We start from the raw sequence: 19,681 nt of genomic DNA on the forward strand, positions 1-19,681 counted from the left end.
AAAGCAAAATCAGCAAAAGGAAAAGGCACATGGGGCAAAATCCAGATAAGGCCAGGCTGAGCTTCCAAGAGCCCTCTCCTAGTAGAGTTATGCAGGACATGCTTACTTCTCACTCCACTCCCTGCCCCAGCAAGACACTGTGACAACACCTGTCAAGTGTTGCTAACCAGAGAAACTCATTAAAGCCTCAGTGCCCGGGTTTTTATATTGGAGGTTGGTCCCATAGGCCCCTCTACCTGGCAGGTCTCCAGATTCCAGGCTCCCAGAAGGAAAACAGGGGTTCAGCATAAACCACATTGTTTGCACAAACAGTTTAGGCACACTGAGCCACTCTTATTAGGGTGGTGGGAACCCTCCCAAAATCCAAGTTCCCAGATGACAGTCAAGGGCCAACCTTGTAAGCTGGTCTTTCTAAGGAGAGCCCCCAAACTTGCTGTATGAACTCTTTCTGCACACCAGCTTACCTCGAGTAGCAACCCCTCCCTTGCATTCATTCTGTACCCCTCACCAACTTTTATTATTATTCTTGCCACTCCTCTTACCTGACATATTAAATATTTGTTTTTCTTCTCTTCTTACTAGAGGAGGCCGTGAAGACAAAGACATTGTTTTGTTTATTGCTATCCAGGGCCAGGACTAGGGTAAGGTAAGTCAGATGCCCAGATTGGAGGCCCTTACCTGGCTGCCTCACTTGCATTACCCTGGTCATAGCCCTGCTTCTGTATCCCTTGCATGTAAAATAGTTCCTGCCACAAAGAAGGTTCTTAATATGTATTTTTTGAATGAATGGAGATAGCATAGGAATAATGAAGGGCTGTTTCAAGCAATACTAGGAATTGACATCTAAGGTTAAAAGAAAGTGAAATATTTTTCCCACTTTCTATTGATGCTTTATAATAAAATACAAATTTAGTGTCCTGAGAAGTAATGAAAAGATAATAAATATAGATGGAATACAGATAGAGGGCAGAAAAGGATATTAAGTAGGAGACTGTTGTCAGATTTTAGGACTGTGTTAGCAGATATCAATTATAACTATACATGTCCATATTTTTTACTTCTATATCTATCATTTGTATTTATCCATATATTTAGATTTTAAAAGATAAAAAAGATGCAAAGATCCGGGAGCTTGAGGCCAGAGTGAGTGACTTGGAGCTGGAAAAGGTGAAGCTGGTGAATGCAGGCTCTGAGCGACTCCGTGCAGTGAAGGACATCAAACAAGAGAGAGATCAATTATTAAATGAGGTGAAAACAAGTAGGAATGAATTAAACAGTCTTTCAGGTATGTTGCTTCAGTGCAAATCCTACTAAAAAATAAGAGTCTTATCAGTGAAGCCAATGTAGACCCTAGCACAATTGCAAAAGAAGGGTGTCTCACTCACATGACAAACATAAATTGTTATGTTGCCCCCATGGAGTTATTTATAGCATGAAAGCTCATAGTTCTCATGAAGAGCTTCCACATCTTACACTTACTGACCTTAACTTTAGTCAGCCCTCAGTATACTGGAAATTCTGTACTGAATTTCCAAGAGAAGTGTAAGGTATCCAGAGTCCAGGCTTCCAAAAGGAAAACAGGTGTTCACATAAATCACATTGTTTGCACAGTTTTGTGTTTATGAAAGTGGAAACCTTGAGTCCTTTGAGTCAAATAGCTTGATTAGAGGTTTACTAAGTGACATGTGAAAATAGACATGTGAATTTATTGAAAGGAAAAATCCATGGCCTTACGTTAAACAGTGAAACACTCCAGTTTGTGATTGATATGTGTATTAGTCCCTTCTTGCATTGCTGTAAAGAACTACCTCAGACTGGGTAATTTATTTCATTTTTTTTTTTTTTTTGAGACAGAGTCTCGCTCTGTCGTCCAGGCTGGAGTGCAGTGGTGCGATCTCAGCTCACTGCAAGCTCCGCCTCCCGGGTTCATGCCATTCTCCTGCCTCAGCCTCCGAGTAACTGGGACAACAGGTGCCCACCACCACCCCTGGCTAATTTTTTGTATTTTTAGTAGATATGGGGTTTCACCATGTTAACCAGGATGGTCTCCATTTCCTGACCTCGTGATCCACCTGCCTTGGCCTCCCAAAGTGCTGGGACTACAGGCATGAGCCACTGCATCCAGCCCAGACTGGGTAATTTATAAAGAAACGAGGTTTAATTGACTCACAGTTCTGCAGGCTGTGCAGGAAGCATGGCTTGGAGGCCTCAGGAAACTTGAAATCATGGAAGATGATGGAGAAGCAAGCACATATTCACATGGCAGCAGGAGAGAGAGAGAGAGAGAGAGAGAGCACACAAAGGGGGAGGTGCTACACACTTTGAAACAACCAGATCACGTGAGAACTCACTGTCACGAGAACAGCAAGGGGGAAATCCGCCCCCTTGAGCCAGTCACCTTCCACAAGGCCCCTCCTCCAACACTGGGAATTATAGCAGGACATGAGATTTGAGTCGGGACACCGAGCCAAACCATATCATTCTGCCCCTGGGCCCTCCCAAATCTCGTGTCCTTCTTACATTTCAAAACACAATCATGCCTTCCCAATAGTCCCCCAAAGTCTTTACTCATTCCAGCATTAACTCAAAAGTCCAAGTCCAAAGTCTCATCTGAGACAAGGCAAATCGCTTCTACCTATGAGCCTGTAAAATAAAAAACAAGTTAGTTACTTCCAAGATATATTGAGGGTACAGGCATTGGGTAGATGTTCCTGTTCCAAAAGAGATAAATTGGCCAAAGCAAAGGGGCTACAGGGCCCATGCGAGTCCGAAACCCTACAGGGCAGTCATTAAATTTCTAAGCTTTAAAATAATCTCCTTTGACTCCATGTCTCACATTCAGGGCATGCTGCTGTAAGGGGTGGGCTTCCAAAGCCTTGGGCAGCTCTGCCTCTGTGACTCTGCAGGGTACAGCTCCCGTGGCTGCTTTCATGGGCTGGCACTGAGTGCCTGTGACTTTTCCAGGCACACAGTGCAAAGCTGTCAGTGGATCTATGGATCTACCATTCTGGGGTGTGGAGGACAGTGGCCCTCTTCTCATGGCTCCACTGGGCAGTGCTCCAGTGCAGGCTCTGTGTGGGGGTCCCAACCCCACATTTCCCCTCTGCACTTCCCTAGTAGAGGTTCTCCATGAGGGCTCTGTTCCTGCAGCAGACTTATGCCTGGACATCCAGGCATTTACATATATCCTCTGAAATATAGGTGGAGGCTCCCAAGCCTCAACTCTTGCCCTCTGTACACCCACAGCCCCAACACCACATGGGAGCTGCCAAGGCTTGGGGCTTGCACTCTCTGAAGCAACAGCCCGAGCTGGACCTTGGCCACTGTTAACCACAGTTGGAATTGGAGCAGCTGAAATGCCGGCACCATGTCCCAAGGCTGCACAGAGCAGCAGGGCTCTGGATCCCGCCCACGAAATGATTTTTCCCTTCTAGGCCTCCAGGCAAGTGATGGGAGTGGCTTCTGAGAAGGTCTCTGAAATGACCTGGAGGCATTTTCCCCATTGTCTTGGCTATGAACATTTGGCTCCTCTTATGCAAATTTCTGCAGCCCTGAATTTCTCCCCAGAAAATTGATTTTTCTTTTGAACTGCATGGTTGGGCTGCAAATTTTCTCAACTTTTATGCTCTACTTTCCTTTTAAATATAAGTTCTAGCTTCAGGTTATTTCTTTTTTAATGCAAATGAGCATAGGCTTTTAGGAGCAGCCAGGTCACATCTTGAACACTTTGCTGCTTAGAAATTTCTTCTGCTAGATACCCTAAATCATCTCTCTCAAGTTCGAAGTTCCATAGATTCCTAGAGCAGGGGCACAATGCTGCCAGTCTCTTTGCTAAAGCATAGCAAGAATGATCTTTACTTCAGTTCCCAATAAGTTCCTCATCTCCATCTGAGACTTCTTCAGCCTGGACTTCATTGTTCATATCACTGTCAGCATTTTGGTCACAACAATTTAACAAGTTTCTGGGAAGTTCCAAACTTTCCCACATCTTCCTGTCTTCTTCTGATCTCTCCAAACTGTTACAACCTGTATCTGTTACCCAGTTCCAAAGCTACTTTCACATTTTCAGGTATCTGTAGAGCAGTATCCTACTTCTCTGGTACCAATTTTCTGTATTAGTTCATTTTTGCATTGCTATAAAGAACTACCTGAGAATGAGTAATTTGTGACGAAAAGAGGTTTAATTGACTCACAGTTCTGCAGGCTGCACAGGAAGCATGGCTGGGAGGTCTCAGAAAACATAATCATGGTAGAAGGTGAAGGGGAAGCAAGCACATCTTCACATGGTAGCAAGAGAAAGAGAGAGAGAGCAAAGAGGAAGGTGCTACACACTTTCAAACAACCAGATCTCGAGAACTCACACACTATCACAGGAACAGCAAGGGGGAAATCCTTCCCCATGATCCAATCACCTCCTACAAGGCCCCTCCTCCAACACTGAGAATTACAATAGGACATGAGATTTGGGTCAGAACACAGAGCCAAACCATATTAGTATGGTATGAAGTATCATGTACTTCATAAAGTCAGAAGTTACTGAGCATTTACTATGTGCAAGACACTGTGATAGAACCTGGAAACCCCGCAATGAAGCTCACAGTCTAGTGGGGCGATAAACCTAGATAGAAATGGGTGAATAACCAGTGTGTGAGGCACAATGAAAGCGTATTGAGTACAAAGATAGCACAGAGGATACAGAATTTACCTCCTGTAGGAAGTGACGTCTGTACTGGGCTTGAAAGAGGAAAAGGAATTCAGCAGGTGAAAAAGAAGTGCAAGGGACATTACAGGCAGAGAGAACATTATGGGCAAATGCATGAAGCCATGAAATATCAAAATGTGACCTGAGAAGTATTAGCTGGAGCAAAAGTACAAATGAATGAGGGCTTAGAAAGGCAGAATAGATAGGTAGAGCTGGGTAATGTGGAGCCCACAAAGGGTATTAAGTAGCAGATTTTTTGTCAGATTTTAGATGGACTGTGTTAGTAAGCAAATTAGAGAAAAGAAAAGCAGACCAAGCAGTTAAGGAGGATTTTTGCAGTAGTCCCAGATAAATAGAATGAGGACTTGAACAAAGGCAGTGGCAGTGAGAATGGAAGGAAAGAATTAAGAATATTTTTGGAGGTTAAATCAACAGGACTTAGTTGTTGCAGGGATTAAGTGTAGGTTTCAGGATTTTAGTTTGTGGTATTGGAAAATCAATGTCAGCAACTAGGAGAGGGAACCAGAAGGAAAGGCAGGCTTGAGGGCTGGAGGATGAGATGTAGTCACTGTGAGGCAGTTGGTTTCAGGTGGCACGAGGACATCTACATGGAGATGTCTGGACAAAGGGAGCTGGAGCTTTGATCCTTTTACATATAAATCTGATCATATAAGTAGATACATATAAATAAATGTGTGTGTGTGTGTGTGTGTGTATTCTAGTATATCAAATGATGAGCTTGTGCCAGGTATTTTCATAGATACTGGAGATAAGTCAGATAAAACAGATGGCAGCCTCAGGTTACTTATAGTGTCATGGAGATTCATCTACCAGCAGATAGTGGTTAAATCTACTCTAGTGGACATGGTCATCCAAGAAGAAGGTTTAAGATGAAATAATTGCAAACTAATTACAATGTTTGGGAAAAAACAATGAGTAGTAAGTGGATAAAGGAAGAATAGGATCCACCCAAGCAGGTTAAAAAGAAGGAGTCATATCCCTGGAATTGTGTATGTACATCTCATTTCTGTAACAAAGGAAGATGTAATTAAATGAGTTCTCTTCCAGTTCTAAAATTCTGTGATCATTAATTACAGATAAAATGTACTTAATTAACAATGGGATAGAAAAAAGTAACCATCTGTTATTGATTATCACATTGTATAGAGGAGTATGAAGTCTTAAAAAGGAATTTCCGAAACAAAAGTGAAGAAATGGAAATGACTACAAATAAGCTGAAAATGCAGTTAAAATCTGCACAGTCTGAACTAGAACAGACAAGAAATACATTAAAGTCAATGGAAGGATCTGACGGTCATGGTATGCTCTGTTAGATGTAAAATTTTTTCTTCTGTTTTTAATTTAATAGTCTAAATTCATTAAAACACAAACCCAAATACATACCTACCACCTCTTCACAATGCTAAATGATATGAGAAATATACAATAGTAGGTATTGATGATAGATGTTATGTAGCAGTAGTTAATTGTTTTTAGGGAAATCGCCATGGAGTTAATTTAATCCCTAAACTATCTGAACCTTTCCTTTCCTGTGGCTATTTCAGTAATTTCTAACAGATCTCAGTATCTATTAATGTCAAATAATTATTTTTAAGGATATAAATACAAGTTACCAGTAATTTCCATTCAACCCTTTATTTTTCAACATGTACATTATATAAACTGTAGGTCTGTGGCTAGTTGGCAGTTCTTGATTCCTTCACTGTGATAAAAATGAGAAGGAATCCTGGAAATTGAATTGGTAGGTGAGGGGACTCTTCTCACCACCTATACTTATTCCCCTTTTACCTTGCTGCCAATACTAATGCAGAGAGATAAAAAGGTTATCTTCCAGTTCATGTTATTCATATAATTGTTGACATGACCATATTAGTTGACCATAGGAATTAATATTTATCTAATTAAAGTGTACATTTTTCCATTTCTCAATATTTCTTAATATCAAAATATTTATTTTTGTGCTCGCTTTGGCAGCACTTATACTAAAATTAGAACAATATAAAGAAGATTACCATAGTCTCTGTGCAAGGACGACCACAAATTCTTGATATGTTTCATATTTTGTGTGGTTTGGCCCTTTACTGGTTAACACAGATAAACTCGTTGGGTTTGGAGAAGTCGTTCAAGAGGTCTTTTGGGGTCTGCTGCCCCTACTCCCCAGACAGCAACCCTGCCTCACTGTCGGGCATCTTCACAACCACCCCAGGGACATTACAATTATTAAGTTACTTAGAGAACCCTTGTATTCTCATTCAAATTCCTGTTTTTATTTTTTAAATCAACTTTAAATTAAAAAAAAACATTTGTTTGAGAAAATTACCTTTCAGCCGGGCGCGGTGGCTCAAGCCTGTAATCCCAGCACTTTGGAGGCCGAGGCGGGCGGATCACGAGGTCAGAGATCGAGACCATCCTGGCTAACACGGTGAAACCCCGTCTCTACTAAAAATACAAAAAACTAGCCGGCGAGGTGGCGGGCGCCTGTAGTCCCAGTACTCGGAGGCTGAGGCGGGAGAATGGCGGGAACCCGGAGGCGGAGCTTGCAGTGAGCCGAGATCGCGCCACTGCACTCCAGCCTGGGCGACACAGCGAGACTCCGTCTCAAAAAAAAAAAAAAAAAAAAAAAAAAGAGAAAATTACCTTTCAAGGCCAACCATAATCCACTTAATCAGCCGATAATTCTTCAAGTGGTGAGCAAATGATGTCAGACTTTTAACCTATTAATAAATCAATATACAGCTCCTGTTTTGACAGTTTAGATAGAAGAACTATATCTTGTTAATGAGAAGTCAGACCTTTCATTCTGATGGCTTGTTTATAATGAATGGTATATTTTCATTTTTCTTTTTAACCTCTAAGTTATAGCCAGACTGGACTCTAAGCTGTGGCATTTTCAGTCCTTTTTCCTCAGCTGAATATAAGAAAAAAAAAAAATCACATATGCTTATGCTGGCAGTTTGGTTGCTGAGAGGGTAGTGAGTTCCAAGCACATGACAACAATCATGAGAATAAAAATTGGAGGGTTTGTGATATCACGGACCCTTTATAAAGATACACTAGATGTCTCATGCAGTATTTTAAGTATGGGTTTCTGGAAAAATCATTTTAGTAATAAAACAATATATGTTATTCTTTATGTGACACCCCCCATATCTACACACACACACACGTATTATATATTATGTATTTCCCTACGTGTGTAAGTATGAGTTTAGTCAATGTTATTGTTATTACTGGAAAGGTGGCAACGTATCATGGTCAATGAAATTAATCCCAGTGGCAAAAACCCTGTAAAACATGATTATATGTATGTTTCCCAGCTAAAAATCTCTAGTAGTAGTTAAAAGTTATTATATTCCAATATTATGAAAACTGAAGACATTTGTCCATGATCTTTTCCTTGAAACTGCCCAGATACCTTGGAGGATCTTACTTGTTACTTTCTCATAAAGTTTAACCATCAAATTACCATAGTCTCTCAAACTTAAGAACCTAAGGCATAGTTTGCCTCTTTTTTTTTTCCAGCTATGAAAGTGGCAATGGGGATGCAAAAGCAAATCACAGCCAAAAGAGGTCAGATAGATGCCCTTCAGAGCAAGATACAGTTTTTGGAAGAGGCAATGACAAATGCAAATAAGGTGGGTCGCTGTCCTCGGAATGGGGAAACCAACATGTTCACTCACGGACAGGCCACAAGACAGAATAAGATGAAGCAGAGATGCAAAGTGCAAGGGGAAAAGGAAAGCTTATTTCTAGGTGAGAGAACAAGGGAAAAGTTCCTAGAAAAGCAGAATGTTGAAAGACAGCTACTATTTTAAACGTGGTGGTGGGGGGATGGTCGTGCCCAAGATGCCCGAATAGGAACAGCTCCAGCCTCCAGCTCCCAGCGTGAGCGACACAGAAGACGGGTGATTTCTGCATTTTCAACTGAGATACCGGGTTCATCTCACTGGGGTGTGTCGGACAGTTGGTGCTGGTCTGCGGGTGCAGCCTGACCAGTGAGAGCTGAAGCAGGGCGAGGCATCGCCTCATCTGGGAAGTGCAAGGGGGAAAGGAATTCCTTTTCCTAGCAAAAGGAAAGTGAGACACAACACCTGGAAACTCGGGTAACTCCCACCCTAATACTGCGCTTTACCAAGGGTCTTAGCAAATGGCACACCAGGAGATTATATCCCACATCTGGCCCGGAGGGTCCCACGCCCACGGAGCCTCTCTCATTCCTAGCACAGCAGTCTGAAATCTAACTGCAAGGCAGCAGCGAGGCTGGGGGAGGGCTGTCCACCATTGCTGAGGCTTAAGTAGGTAAACAAAGCCGCTGGGAAGCTCGAATTGGGTGGAGCCCACCACAGTTCAAGGAGGCCTGCCTGCCTCCTTAGACTCCACCTCTGGAGACAGAGCATAGCTAAACAAAAAGTAGCAGAAAGCTCGGCAGAGGTAAACGTCCCTATCTGACAGCTTTGAAGAGAGCAGTGGATCTCCCAGCACAGAGATTGAGATATGAGAACGGACAGACTGCCTGCTCAAGTGGGTCCCTGACCCCTGAGTAGCCTATCTGGGAGACATCCTCCACTAGGTGCAGACCGACACCTCATACCTCACATGGCTGGGTACATCCCTGAGACGAAGCTTCCAGAGCAAGAATAAGACAGCAACACTTCCTGTTCAGCAATATTCTATCTTCTGCAGCCTCCACTGCTGATACCCAGGCAAACAGGGTCTGGAGTAAACCTCAAGCAAACTCCAACAGACCTGCAGCTGAGGGTCCTGACTGTTAGAAGGAAAACTAACAAACAGAAAGGACAAACACACCAAAACCCCATCAGTATGTCAGCATCATCAAAGACCAAAGGCAGATAAAACCACAAAGATGGGGAAAAAGCAGTGCAGAAAAGCTGGAAATTCAAAAAATCAGAGCGCATCTCCCCCCCAAAGGAATGCAGCTCATTGCCAGCAACGGAACAAAGCTGGACCGAGAATGACTTTGACGAGTTGAGAGAAGAAAGCTTCAGTCGATCAAACTTCTCAGAGCTAAAGGAGGACCTATGTAACCAGCGCAAAGAAATTAAAAACCTTGAAAAAAGATTTGACGAATGGCTAAGTAGAATAACCAATGTAGAGAAGTCCTTGAAAGAACTGATAGAGATGAAAACCATAACACGAGAACTATGTGACAAATGCACAAGCTTCAGTAACTGACTTGATCAACTGGAAGAAAGAGTATCAGAGATTGAAGATCAAATGAATGAAATGAAGTGAGAAGAGAAGCATAGAGAAAAAAGAGAAAAAAAAATGAACAAAGTCTCCAAGAAATATGGGATTATGTGAAAACACCAAATCTACATCTGATCGGTGTGCCTGAAAGTGACGGGGAAAATGGAACCAAGTTGGAAAACACTCTGCAGGATATCATCCAGGAGAACTTCCCCAACCTAGTAAGGCAGGCCAACATTCAAATTCAGGAAATACGGAGAATACCACAAAGCTACTCCTCGAGAAGAGCAACTCCAAGACACATAACTGTCAGATTCACCAAAGTTGAAATGAAGGAAAAATGTTAAGGGCAGCCAGAGAGAAAGGTCGGGTTACCCACAAAGGGAAGCCCATCAGACTACAGCAGATCTCTCAGCAGAAACTCTCCAGGCCAGAAGAGAGTGGGGGCCAATATTCAACATTCTTAAAGAAAAGAATTTTCAACCCAGAATTTCATATCCAGCCAAACTAAGTTTCATCAGTGAAGGAGAAATAAAATCCTTTACAGACAAGCAAATGCTTAGAGATTTTGTCACCACCAGGCCTGCCCTACAAGAGATCCTGAAGGAAGCACTAAACATGGAAAGGAACAGCAGGTACCAGCCATTGCCAAAACATGCCAAAATGTAAAGTCCATCGATGCTAGGAAGAAACTGCATCAACTAACGAGCAAAATAACCAGCTAATGTCATAATGACAGCATTAAGTTCACATGTAACAATATTAACCTTAAATGTAAATGGACTAAATGGTCCAATTAAAAGACACAGACTGGCAAATTAGGTAAAGAGTCAAGACCCATCAGTTTGCTGTATTCGGGAGACCCATCTCACATGCAGAGACACACATAGGCTCAAAATAAAGGGATGGAGGAAGATCTACCAAGCAAATGGAAAACAAAAAAAAGCAAGGGTTGCAATCCTAGTCTCTGATAAAACAGACTTTAAACCATCAAAGATCAAAAGAGACAAGGCCATTACATAATGGTAAAGGGATCAATTCATCAGGAAGAGCTAACTATCCTAAATATATATGCACCCAATACAGGAGCACCCAGATTCATAGAGCATGTCCTTAGAGACTTACAAAGAGACTTAGACTCCCATACAATAATAATGGGAGACTTGAACACCCCACTGTCAACATTAGACAGATCAAGGAGACAGAAAGTTAACAAGGATATCCAGGAATTGAACTCAACTCTGCATCAAATGGACCTAATAGACATCTATAGAACTCTCCACCCCAAAGCAACAGAGTATACATTCTTCTCAGCACCACATCGCACTTATTCCAAAATTGACCACATAATTGGAAGTAAAGCACTCCTCAGCAAATGTAAAAGAACAGAAATTATAACAAACTGTTTCTCAGACCACAGTGCAATCAAACTAGAACTCAGGACTAAGAAACTCAATCAAAACCGCTCAACTACATGGAAACTGAACAACCTGCTCCTGAATGACTACTGGGTACATAACGAAATGAAGGCAGAAATAAAGATGTTCTTTGAAACCAATGAGAACAAAGATACAAGAGACCAGAATCTCTGGGACACATTTAAAGCAGTGTGTAGAGGGAAATTTATAGCACTAAATGCCCACAAGAGAAAGCAGGAAAGATCTAAAATTGACACCCTAACATCACAATTAAAAGAACTAGAGAAGCAAGAGCAAACACATTCAAAAGCTAGCAGAAGGCAAGAAATAACTAAGATCAGAGCAGAACTGAAGGAGACGGAGATGCAAAAAACCCTCCAAAAAATCAATGAATCCAGGAGCTGGATTTTTGGAAACATCAACAAAATGGATAGACCGCTAGCAGACTAATAAGGAAGAAAAGAGAGAAGAATCAAATAGATGCAATAAAAAATGATAAAGGGGATATCACCACCAACCCCAGAGAAATACAAACTACCATCAGAGAATACTGTAAACACCTCTATGCAAATAAACTAGAAAACCTAGGAGAAATGGATAATTTCCTGGACACTTACACTCTCCCAAGACTAAACCAGGAAGAAGTTGAATCCCTGAATAGAACAATAGCAGGCTCTGAAATTGAGGCAATAATTAATAGCCTAGCAACCAAAAAAAGTCCAGGACCAGACGGATTCACAGCCGAATTCTACCAGAGGTACAAGGAGGAGTTGATACCACTCCTTCTGAAACTATTCCAATCAATAGAAAAAATGGGAATCCTCCCTAACTCATTTTACAAGGCCAACATCATCCTGATACCAAAGCCTGGCAGAGATACAACAAAAAAAGAGAATTTTAGACCAATATCCCTGATGAACATCGATGCAAAAATCCTGAATAAAATACTGGCAAACCAAATCTCCAGCAGCACATCAAAAAGCTTATCCACCATGATCAAGTGGGCTTCATCCCTGGGATGCAAGCCTGGTTCAACATATGCAAATCAATAAACGTAATCTAGCATATAAACAGAACCAAAGACAAAAACCACATGATTATCTCAATAGATGCAGAAAAGGCCTTTGACAAAATTCAACAGCCCTTCATGCTAAAAACTCTCAATAAATTCGGTACTGATGAAACATATCTCAAAATAATAAGAGCTATTTATGACAAACCCACAGCCAATATCATAGTGAATGGGCAAAAACTGGAAGCATTCCCTTTGAAAACTGGCACAAGACAGGGATGCCCTCTCTCACCACTCCTATTCAACATAGTGTTGGAAGTTCTGGCTAGGGCAATCAGGCAAGAGAAAGAAATCAAGGGTATCCAGTTAGGAAAAGAAGATGTCAAATTGTCCCTGTTTGCAGATGACATGATTGTATATTTAGAAAACCCCATTGTCTCAGCCCAAAATCTCCTTAAGCTGATAAGCAACTTCCGCAAAGTCTCAGGATACAAAATCAATGTGCAAAAATCACAAGCATTCTTATACATCAGTAACAGACAAACAGAGAGCCAAATCATGAATGAACTTCATTCACAATAGCTTCAAAGAGAATAGAATACCTAGGAATCCAACTTACAAGGGATGTAAAGGACCTCTTCAAGGAAAACTACAAACCACTGCTCAGTGAAATCAAAGAGGACACAAACAAATGGAAGAACATACCATGCTCATGGATAGGAAGAATCAATATCGTGAAAATGGCCATACTGCCCAAGGTTATTTATAGATTCAATGCCATCCTCATCAAGCTACCAATGACTTTCTTCACAGAATTGGAAAAAACTGCTTTAAAGTTCATATGGAACCAAAAAAGACCTCACATTGCCAAGACAATCCTAAGCCAAAAGAACCAAGCTGGAGGCATCACACTACCTGACTTCAAACTATACTACAAGGCTACAGTAACCAAAACAGCATGGTACTGGTACCAAAACAGAGATATAGACCAATGGAACAGAACAGAGTCCTCAGAAATAATACCACACATCTACAGCCATCTGATCTTTGACAAACCTGACAAAAACAAGAAATGGGGAAAGGATTCCCTATTTAATAAATGGTGCTGGGAAAATTGGTTAGCCATAAGTAGAAAGCTGAAACTGGATCCTTTCCTTACTCCTTATATGAAAATTAATTCAAGATGGATTAGAGACTTAAATGTTAGACCTAAAACCATAAAAACCCTAGAAGAAAACCTAGGTAATACCATTCAGGACATAGGCATGGGCAAGGACTTCATGTCTAAAACACCAAAAGCAATGGCAACAAAAGCCAAAATTGACAAAATGGGATCTAATTAAACTAAAGAGCTTCTGCACAGCAAAAGAAACTACCATCAGAGTGAACAGGCAACCTACAGAATGGGAGAAAATTTTTGCAATCTACTCATCTGACAAAGAGCTAATATCCAGAACCTACAAAGAACTCAATCAAATTGACAAGAAAAAAACAAACAACCCCATCAAAAAGTGGGCAAAGGATATGAACAGACATTTCTCAAAAGAAGACATTCATACAGCCAACAGACACATGAAAAAATGCTCATCATCACTCGCCATCAGAGAAATGCAAATCAAAACCACAATGAGATACCATCTTACACCAGTTAGAATGGCAGTCATTAAGAAGTCAGGAAACAACAGGTGCTGGAGAGGATGTGGAGAAATAGAAACACTCTTACACTGTTGGTGGGACTGTATACTAGTTCAAGCATTGTGGAAAACTGTGGCAATTCCTCAAGGATTTAGAACTAGAAATACCATTTGATCCAGCCATCCCATTACTGGATATATACCCAGAGGATTATAAGTCATGCTGCTATAAAGACATATGCACACATATGTTTATTGCAGCACTATTCACAGTAGCAAAGACTTGGAATCAACCCAAATGTCCATCAGTGACAGATTGGATTAAGAAAATGTGGCACATATACTATGGAATACTATGCACCCATAAAAAAGGATGAGTTCGTGTCCTTTGTAGGGACATGGATGCAGCTGGAAGCCATCATTCTCAGCAAACTATCGCGAGAACAGAACACCAAATACCGCATGTTCTCACTCATAGGTGGGAATTGAACAATGAGATCACTTGGACACAAGAAGGGAACATCACACACCAGGTCATATTGTGGGGAGGGGGTAGGGGGGAAGGATAGCATTAGAAGAAATACCTAATGTAAATGACGAGTTAATGGGTGCACCACATCAACATGGCACATGTATAGATATGTAACAAACCTGCACATTGTGCACATGTACCCTAGAACTTAAAGTATAAAAAAAAAATAAAAGGAAAGCATTATTTACTAGGAAAGGCAAGTTAATGAATGCCAAATAGAAAAAAAAATCTACATCTGTTTAACGGCAAAATGATCCTGTCTACAATCGCTTGTCTCATTATTTTTCTCTGCTACGGGTCTGTGATCAACTTGACAGTAGAAACAGCAGCTTATTGTTATATCTCCCAGTGCCTATGAGAATGTTTGAGTTTGAACATGTAATAGAAGCCTGATGAATGGTGGCTAAGTGGATGAATAAAACAAGTAGTGAATCAGTTCAAATAAGAACCAACCAGAATCAACACTTGTATAATATTTTAAAGCTCTCAGAATATTCTTATACTTGAATCAGGATAAAATCAGCATTTGATTTGGCCTTAAAAATCAATTTAAAAAAGGACTAATAATGCAAATGATCAAAAAACATGAATGGAAAGTTTATAAAAGAAGAAATACAAATATATCAATATACATATGAAAATCTGTTAACATTGCTAGCTGCTTAATTATAAAACGCAAAATAAAGTAAATATGAGACACTGTCAGATTCCATGGAATCTAGTTCAAATCTGGGCACACAATGTTTATATAATAACCATTCCATGTATTGAATATTCTCTTTATTGGATAAAAGAACGACACAATTCAAAACAAAACAAAACAAAAAAAGTGGGAAATGGGAAAAAGAACATTCTTGGTAGAGGCAAGAAATGATTATAAACAAAATACAGTGAGTTCCATTATAATGTGACATACATGTTTCTAAAATCGCTGTGCTATGCAAAATTGTGTAATAAAAACCACAGGGCTTATGGGAACAATGGGATCAGGAGCACCACACTAACAAATTTCATTTGTGATGCATAAAAAAATAGGAACCTAATAAAAACAATAGCAGTTTTACACATACTAAATTGTTAAGAAATATATAAATACAACAATAAGTATAGCTCTTTGTCTTGAAAATGACCAGAAGTTTTCTTAAGTGTATATGCAGCTTGTATGTTATTGTGGAGGAGTAAAAGGAGAGTTTCCTGTAACACCACATGTGCATGGATGTGGTTCATAACACGTGGTAAAATTGAGGTAGCCAGTAGGTGGGTGTTGGTGTGCATGTATGCTTCTTGTGTATTCCTGTGCAGCTGTGTTTAGCTAGGTTGAGTTTTCTGCATTGACCTAGTGTTTGTCATGAATGAGACTCATTCACGAATAAGCAACCATGAAATTTGCCTAATACTCAAATGTTCCCTGGTATATCCATTACTTTGGGAAAAGTGTGTATTTTGGAAGAAGATTTATAACAGAACAGACTATAACAGAGGTGATAAAGTAAATAACAAGTAGAAAATAAGTGCAACCAAAGTAATTGCTAATTTACTCTCCATGATGAGCTATCAAAATACTTCAGAGTATTTGCAACTAAATATTAACAAGTATAAACCTACATTTGTGCATACCCCTTATCATGTAGACTTATTTCTTCTTTCCAATTTTTTCTTCCCTTCCTTTCTCTTATCCTGAATTCATTTTTTTCTTTCTCCTTTTTTTTTTTTTTTTTTTTTTGCCTTTGGGAACCTAAAGCAGTGCTTATCCTTCCTGATGGCACTTAAGGCTTTAAGAGGTTACTGCCTGCTGTCGACAAAGATGCCTGCCCTGCTGAAAAGAAAATATTCATCATAGCTCTATGATATTCCCTCCAAACGAAAAGGAGAAAGCCTATACAGTTAGTCCCTCTTTCCTTCTGAAGCCTTTTCTGCCTAATCTAATCAGAAAAGGAAAGCTGTTTTGCATTTTACAGTAGCAACACCTCCTACCTTACTTACAATAAACGTTTTTCGCTATGAAAAAATACATATTTAAAGAAATGTAGACTCAGCGAACTGATGTCTGTATTTTAACTTGACAAATATACATTTATTATTTTTGTATGCATATTCCATGGTGCTTTTTTGGAGGGATGAACTAATTTTAATGAAATGTTGTTTAATAGCAGAGACTATTAGATCAGTAAGCTCACTGTCATCATTGGGCTGTTAAGTGACTTGCGGGCAGGAACTATATGTCTCATTTGTTTTTCTGTCACAGGGTCTGCGGTAGGTATTTGTGAAATGAATATTCAACCTTGAAACAAAATAGAAATCCATAAAACTTTCAAGGAATGTATATTTTAAAAATCTCTGTTGTTTAAAATAAATTTTAGTAAAATTCGATATACGAGTATTTGATCCCAATTCACTAAAACACTGTCTTTTTAGGACAATATAGTTGTTTCATATTTTGTAGATTTTATCAAAGATGTGTTAAGACGAGAAAGAAGTAATAATACCAGCAATGATTAAAATAGGAGAGAGTACATAATAACATACTCCCATCAGCTCCCAACCACAACTCAGAAGCAATTAAATGGCCTATAAATTAAACTTATCTAGTTTAGGGTCCTTTAAACAAATATTTTATATTTCTGTTACCTTTCAGCATCTACATCAGCAGGTGATTTCTGATATTTTTCTCTCATATAATTGTAGGAGAAACATTTTCTGAAAGAAGAGAAGAGTAAACTCAGTCAGGAATTGAGTACTGTTGCCACAGAAAAAAACAAGATGGCTGGGGAGTTGGAAGTTCTGCGATCTCAGGAACGCCGTTTGAAAGAAAAGGTTACTAATATGGAAGTTGCTCTGGATAAGGTAATTATTAACTAAACATATAAAGTAATTATCCACCAAATAGTTATTAACCAAATAGAATTGTTCTGAACAAAAGCTCTGTGTAGACAGGAACTGAATGTATCAATTTGTGTTGTATCCCAATCACCTAGCACAAAGGAAATACCTATCCTATAGTGAAGGCGTTTCTGAATTTTAAAATGTCATCATAATGCATGCTTTTTGCCAAGTTTTCTTTTTCAGGCTAACATAGTCACAGGGCAGTAAGATCAAAGATGTAAGATGTTCCTGATACCCTTAGTGATCTGAATAAGTAAAAATGTCTCCATGAGCACCTGACTTACCACCAAAAAGTGACTTGGGCACTTGGTAGAAGACAGTCTCTTAATAATGTCAATAAAATGATACAGTAATGCTAATGGCTGGCACTTCGTGGGGTCCAGAAAGTACATGTAGGAAACATAGCTTAAAGAATGAGAAGGATCAGTGATACTGTTTTTCATTGCCATTTACTGTAGAAAAATAAATATCTCTTCCTGTCACCTAGAAAGTCTGGAAGCCTAAAATTGTTCCAAAGCCACCCTTGATTGCTAAGAAGGCAGCGCCTTTATGATTAGATACAACAATTTGCGATCTCACCTCTGCTGCCTTTGTTTCTTAAAACATGCTATATTGACTCTGTGAATTTCAGTTGTGGTTATTTTATTTTATTTTATTTTGAGACAGAGTCTTGCTCTGTCGCCAGGATGGAGTGCAGTGGCACGATCTCAGCTCACTGCAACCTCTGCCTCCCGGGTTCAAATGATTCTCCTGCCTCAGCCTCCCAAGTAACTGGGACTACAGGTGTGCACCACCACGCCCAGCTAATTTTTGTCTTTTTAGTAGAGATGCGGTTTCACTGTGTTAGCCAGGATGGTCTCGATCTCCTGACTTCAAGATCTGCCTGCCTCGGCCTCCCAAAGTGCTGGGATTACAGGCGTGAGCCACCATGCCCAGCCAGTTGTGGTTATTTTAATATAAATTTGTATACTTTGGTAAAACTGTTTGCTCATTCCATCCTTCATTCATTGTTTGCCCTTCACATACTAAAAGCTATGTATTTGCTGGGGGAATAGAGGATAAAAATGTGGCCTCCAGTTGCTCACAGTTCACTGAATAAAACAGATAAGTAGATCATTGTAATATAGTTTGGTGGAAGGGCAGGAAGATTTCTTGAAGAGATGGCAGCTCTGCATTTATAGGTTAATAAAATATAAGTGCATAAAGAAAGGAAGATAAGCCATTTATGATTGCTCCTTTGTAGGCATCTTTGCAGTTTGCAGAATGTCAAGATATAATACAGCGTCAGGAGCAAGAATCAGTGCGCTTAAAACTTCAACACACTTTGGATATAAAAGTAAGGTCATCATAAATAGTAGTTTAAGCAAAAATAATGCCTTTCTTTGATATGCTTTTATATTCTCTCTTGTACCATAGATACACATTCAAGTATATTTCAACATTACCTGATACTGTTAATAGCAATGATAAGCTCTGTGCGTTGTTATATACGATACCTATCCTTTTCGTATATGGTAACAGATAGAAGCACCACTATCCTTAGTTTAAAATAAGTGAGTGAAATACAAACAAGTTTACTAGTACCTGCGTGGGAATACCCAAAGCAAGAGTTTTCCATGCCCAGGAGTCAAGCGAGTACAAAACCCTAAGTGCAAATATATTTGCTTGTTTGGGGAATAGCAAAAGTGATGTAATCTACATGACAAAACATGTTTTTTTTGAATCATACATTTTACACTGAAATATATGTTTATTTTAAGAAGTATAGTTTAAAGCTACAGACATAGTTTAAAATCTCAATAATGGATTTTGTTTGTGAAATCAAAAAATACATTTCGATTTCACAATTCTTTATAATTGTAGCCTGGCAGTTATTTTGTTCACCTCTATATTGTTTTCCAGGAACTTCAGGGCCCTGGATACACCTCAAATTCTTCATTGAAACCACACCTTCTCCAGCCAGCATCTGTTACTCGTTCTCATTCTAATGTACCATCTTCCCAGTCTACAGCCAGCTTCTTGTCTCATGTAAGTAACCAGTCTTATGATCCATTATGCAAATGACATATATGTAAGTAATTTTAAATTGGAAATAATTACACTAAAAATAATATCTCTATATCCATAGCATTTTCAATTACTAGATTTTAGATTTATACATTTTCCTATAAATTCAGTGGAGTCCAAGTGAATAAAAATATTTTCTTCACTATTTAGTGTTTTCTTATCTTCAATTCTTTGGCTGTTTCCATCACAAGAATTTCCAAATTA

General features: G+C 39.6%; 1 protein-coding gene and 1 non-coding gene across 20 annotated transcripts in view; both read left to right on the forward strand.

The window, feature by feature from the left end:
* CCDC158 (coiled-coil domain containing 158) overlaps positions 1–19,681 on the forward strand; it is a 125,284-nt gene that overhangs the window by 59,143 nt on the left and 46,460 nt on the right. For 17 of the 19 annotated variants that reach the window (XM_033214381.1, XM_033214372.1, XM_033214379.1 and 14 more), the window contains 6 exons: positions 1,096–1,285; positions 5,870–6,022; positions 8,246–8,358; positions 17,213–17,371; positions 18,654–18,746; positions 19,313–19,438. In XM_033214381.1, coding sequence (XP_033070272.1) covers positions 1,096–1,285; positions 5,870–6,022; positions 8,246–8,358; positions 17,213–17,371; positions 18,654–18,746; positions 19,313–19,438 — 834 coding nt within the window. The remainder of the gene's footprint in view (positions 1–1,095; positions 1,286–5,869; positions 6,023–8,245; positions 8,359–17,212; positions 17,372–18,653; positions 18,747–19,312; positions 19,439–19,681) is intronic. The other 2 variants (XM_033214370.1, XM_033214374.1) reach the window with 2 other exon arrangements.
* LOC117086464 lies at positions 6,682–6,787 on the forward strand. Its single transcript, XR_004438374.1, has one exon. It is a non-coding gene; the product is annotated as a U6 spliceosomal RNA (small nuclear RNA).

The sequence above is a fragment of the Trachypithecus francoisi genome, unplaced genomic scaffold (assembly GCF_009764315.1).
Source record: "Trachypithecus francoisi isolate TF-2019V2 unplaced genomic scaffold, Tfra_2.0 Lachesis_group1, whole genome shotgun sequence".
Lineage (NCBI taxonomy): Eukaryota > Metazoa > Chordata > Mammalia > Primates > Cercopithecidae > Trachypithecus > Trachypithecus francoisi.